General features: G+C 34.8%; 1 protein-coding gene across 1 annotated transcript; it reads left to right on the top strand.

Annotated features, from left to right (window-relative positions):
* Positions 1-2933: 2933 nt before the first annotated feature.
* On the top strand, positions 2934-3656 carry LOAG_02864 (hypothetical protein; the record flags this gene model as incomplete). The annotated part of the gene is made up of 3 exons (XM_003138401.1): positions 2934-2957; positions 3323-3380; positions 3418-3656. 3 exons carry the CDS (start codon positions 2934-2936, stop codon positions 3654-3656), a joined length of 321 nt encoding a protein of 106 aa, XP_003138449.1.
* Positions 3657-3998: the final 342 nt, after the last annotated feature.

The raw sequence follows: 3998 nt of genomic DNA on the forward strand, positions 1-3998 counted from the left end.
AGTAATAAACATCAAAAATTGATTAATTTAGCTGATTTCCTAAAAAGCAAACTTCCTGAAAAAATGAAAAAAAAAAGTTAAAGTAAATATTTTGAGTATTTTCAAAGTAATAGCATGCAGATGAGACAGCTTGAAGAACAGAATGAAATGGTTTTGTAAAGCATTAGTAAGGTACTGATATTTATTTCCCGGAATTCTTTTCTGAGAAATACCATTTAATCAGTCATGAAGTATTTCTTTCTTTCCAGCAAGGTTGAACGCATTACATCTTTTTAAGATGTGAAATGTTACAGGACAAATGGTAATTGATAGGCAAGAAATAACGTTAGGAAACGAATGGTTTATAAATGAATTAGTGTCATTGACGACATTGCATTAGGAATGAAGAGCGCGAATGAATATGAAAATATAAATGTAGAGTTTAGAGAAACTGGTCGATGACGCCACATTTTGGAAGGTTTTTAAAAGTACTGATTTTGACTAAATAGCTTTGTACCATTGAGACTAGGAATACTGGCTCCTATGAATGACAATATCATGATCTCATAGCATTAAACTCTTGCTTACCTCTAACAATTTATAATATGTATCACATAAATGGAATACATTACTCGATCTTCTGAATCGTACATCATATATGATAATTCAGCAGTCAGTAATCTTCTGAAGGGTATTGCTTCCGGTAGAAGTGACAACACTTGTGACACTTGCTTTTTTCATTACTTCTTCAAATCTCCGTATCAAAAACGTTGATTAGAAAAGTATTTTTATACTTAATTTATCATTTTACCAACTGTTTATCAGGTTTCATCACTTATTGCTCTTTGTGAGCGTTAAAAATTTTAAATAGCCGATGTGTGTTGTTTTTTTTTTTTGCAAGAAGCAACCCTTATCAGAATACGTGTCTGTTAAAAGTAAAGTTATTATCTGTTTAACAAAACTTTATGTTCGTTCTTTTGCATACAAATTTTAAAGTCATATACCGAAAGTTCATTTATTTGACAAATCCAAAGGATTGCCATAATGCATTCTTGTCATCAATGATATATAAAAGTTTGTTTAATATAATCAATAAATATATTCAGATATGTATACTGAAAGTAGTTTGCTAAATTTATTGTTGATGAGTAAAGCACTGATTAAATTCACTTTTCAAAGACAATCAATGCACAATGGAAGTACTTTATTGCCGGAATTGCCTGGCATCAATTCATTATGGTATTAACTTATTTCTTCACAAATACTCAATTCCGAGGATTAACATAGCCGTACAAATTGTTAATTTCTAATGAAAAAACGATGTGAACCCTTAATGACCAGGCTAAAGATAATTCAATTCGATGCTATATGGATAATGTCTCTTAAATTTAGTTGGAATATCCAGTTGCTTCTCTTTGTTGCCAAAAATAAACTTTTCATCGCGATGAGACATCCTAATAGATCTGACAGAACAGTTTATTTCAACAACAACCAATTTCGATGAAATATTACTTTGTGTAGAGTGATGTATCATTAGACGGATATTTCAATGAATTTAGCAATTATTTGTCAATGACGTCCGTACCAGTTCATTATTTACGAATGATATCATGCAATAAACCATGATCTTAATGAGCGAAATGCGGATAAACCTGGATCGGTGTTATGACCAATGTATTCCGTTTCTTTGTAAAGTTTGCTTCATTCCAGTTTTAAATTTAGCCAGTAAAAAAAAGGAGAATGTCATTCAAAAAGACCTATTCCGGAAGGTTTCCTAACCATCCAACTCACTAATTAAATTTCAAAGTTGTTGTTGGGAATAGTTTTTCCAAATATACTCTTCAGACGATCCCAAAAAATTTGACATTTAGGAATTGGTTTAAAAAGGTACTTGAAGTGAACTGCAAAGGCTTTATTTTACGAAGTATTTAGAAATTTCTTAAAGAAAACGAGATTTTGCTCTCTGCGTAGAAGAAAAATATTTTAAATTCTCTGCTTGATGAATCGCTCTAAACGAATGCTCTAGAAGTGTTAAAGCCGTAATAAGCACAAAACTGAGGGGAGAATATTCTCAAGCATCAAGCATCGATATCAAACCTTCAGCTCCGGTTAGTTTCCCGATTCTTTAATTGCCTGATTTGCCAACCGATCAGAAAATTGGCCGACCTGCTTTCTAAATGACTCGTAAGGTTAACAAAATTCTTTGGTCACAACAAATTCTTAAATTGTGATTGGAGGCTTTGACAAGAAAGTAATTTTCCGTTTTATTGAAAGTTGGGAGTTTATGCTGGTAAAAAGATTACAATTAAATTCGCTTTAGTAGGTTACGACCATTTATGATCAAACTAGTAGGTGGTTCATAACAACAGGTCATAATAAGCGCCATTCCACCTTATGCTATTTTTTGTCAATTCAATCCTTAACCTATAATTGACAAATTTTCAATCTGGTACAGAGGAACAGAAATTTTCGTAACCTTCGTGTTCATGCAAGTAATAGCGGGGTCAAGTGCAGCTGGCCCTAAATTTCACTCTTCCAAATATTACTGAATTTTTGAGTCATTGTGCTACAATTACTAGCCAATTACATTTGAAGCTTATAGTTACTGGCAAGTTTTTGATTTGCTTAAAAGGCGAAACGGAGAGATTTGTTGAAAATTTAATTCAAAAACCCTAATTTTTTTTGAGCTGGAAAAATAATCTATTTCAAACTTCATAGTACATATTTCGATGTTCACATATATAAAATCACTGTTTTCCATTCCCGATTTTGATTTGGATTGGCAAAACCTTGGAAGGTTAATGAATTTTAAAGTCTTGGAAATGATTAACTAAGCGGAAGCTTTGATTAAGTTTCCCTGTCATCATCAATCCGTACGGTAATCAAAATCACCTTCCGCTTCTCGTAACCAACAATGCATGCAACTCCTTCTCATACTATTTCATAATACTGACATGCACTCTTTGGTGCAAAAAGTTGTAAGTTTCACATAGCATTCGCGGAACACGTCACATCAGTGCGTGCATGCAACCAACAAGGAAGGTGGCGCAAATGGAAGAAGGAAGTGTTGTCTTGATGATGCTTCACAATCACGTTCAAACAGAATGGGGAGGGCGAGATGAGTCATTTGGGGAGACGATTTTTTTTTTTTTTCAAAACAGGCATTCATTGCACAGGCATTGCTAAGGCCTTTTCGTAGAGATGACGAAATATTTGTCATTTAGGGTGGATATATATGTAAACACACACACATACACATACCTACACACACATACACACATATATATAAATACACATACACATATATATGCATACATACACATGCACATAAACACATATACAGGCATACCTTAAACCTGGACATCGTCATGATCGTGTCATCACATCACGGGTAACATCGGGTGCCCTCCCGTGGGTAACGCTCATGTACAGTTACAGAAGCGTCGGAAGAGGAGCACAGACGCACAGAGAATGATAGACGGAGAGACCCCTTTTGCTGCCCGTTCTCCCGCCGGGTCACAGATCGCATCTATAAAAGAGTGGGTTTACAACTGAATGATGATTCATTTTCTGGTGGAACGCTTCCCAAGAAGAATGTTCACCTGCTTAGTGTGGTAGTTGTCGAGATTGTTGTGACCCATAGCTGGGCCCTTTGTGAAGCTTTGTACTTCGGCTAAGGTGCTGCTGCGGTTACGGGACAACACCTTGGCTAGGTACAATGCTCAACATATCGGCTTCCTGCCCTCCCGGGTATCATCCACCCATAATTAACTTCCGTGCAGGCATAACTTCCTCTTTATCACTTATCATAAACGATCCGCCCATTTCATCAATTTTTTGTTTACCAACCAAGGCATTGTATCATAATTAAAACAGTAAGGCCACCAATCATTCATAATTCTTAAAGTTATGCAAAAGTTGGGGAGATTGAAGAGAGAAAATAACGAATAAACATTGAAAAGCCTTTTCCAGCTTATGGAAACTTATTTCATTTTGTAATGCTTTTAACTTTTGATTCT

Source organism: Loa loa, assembly GCF_000183805.2.
Source record: "Loa loa unplaced genomic scaffold supercont3.130, whole genome shotgun sequence".
Classification (NCBI taxonomy): Eukaryota; Metazoa; Nematoda; class Chromadorea; order Rhabditida; family Onchocercidae; genus Loa; species Loa loa.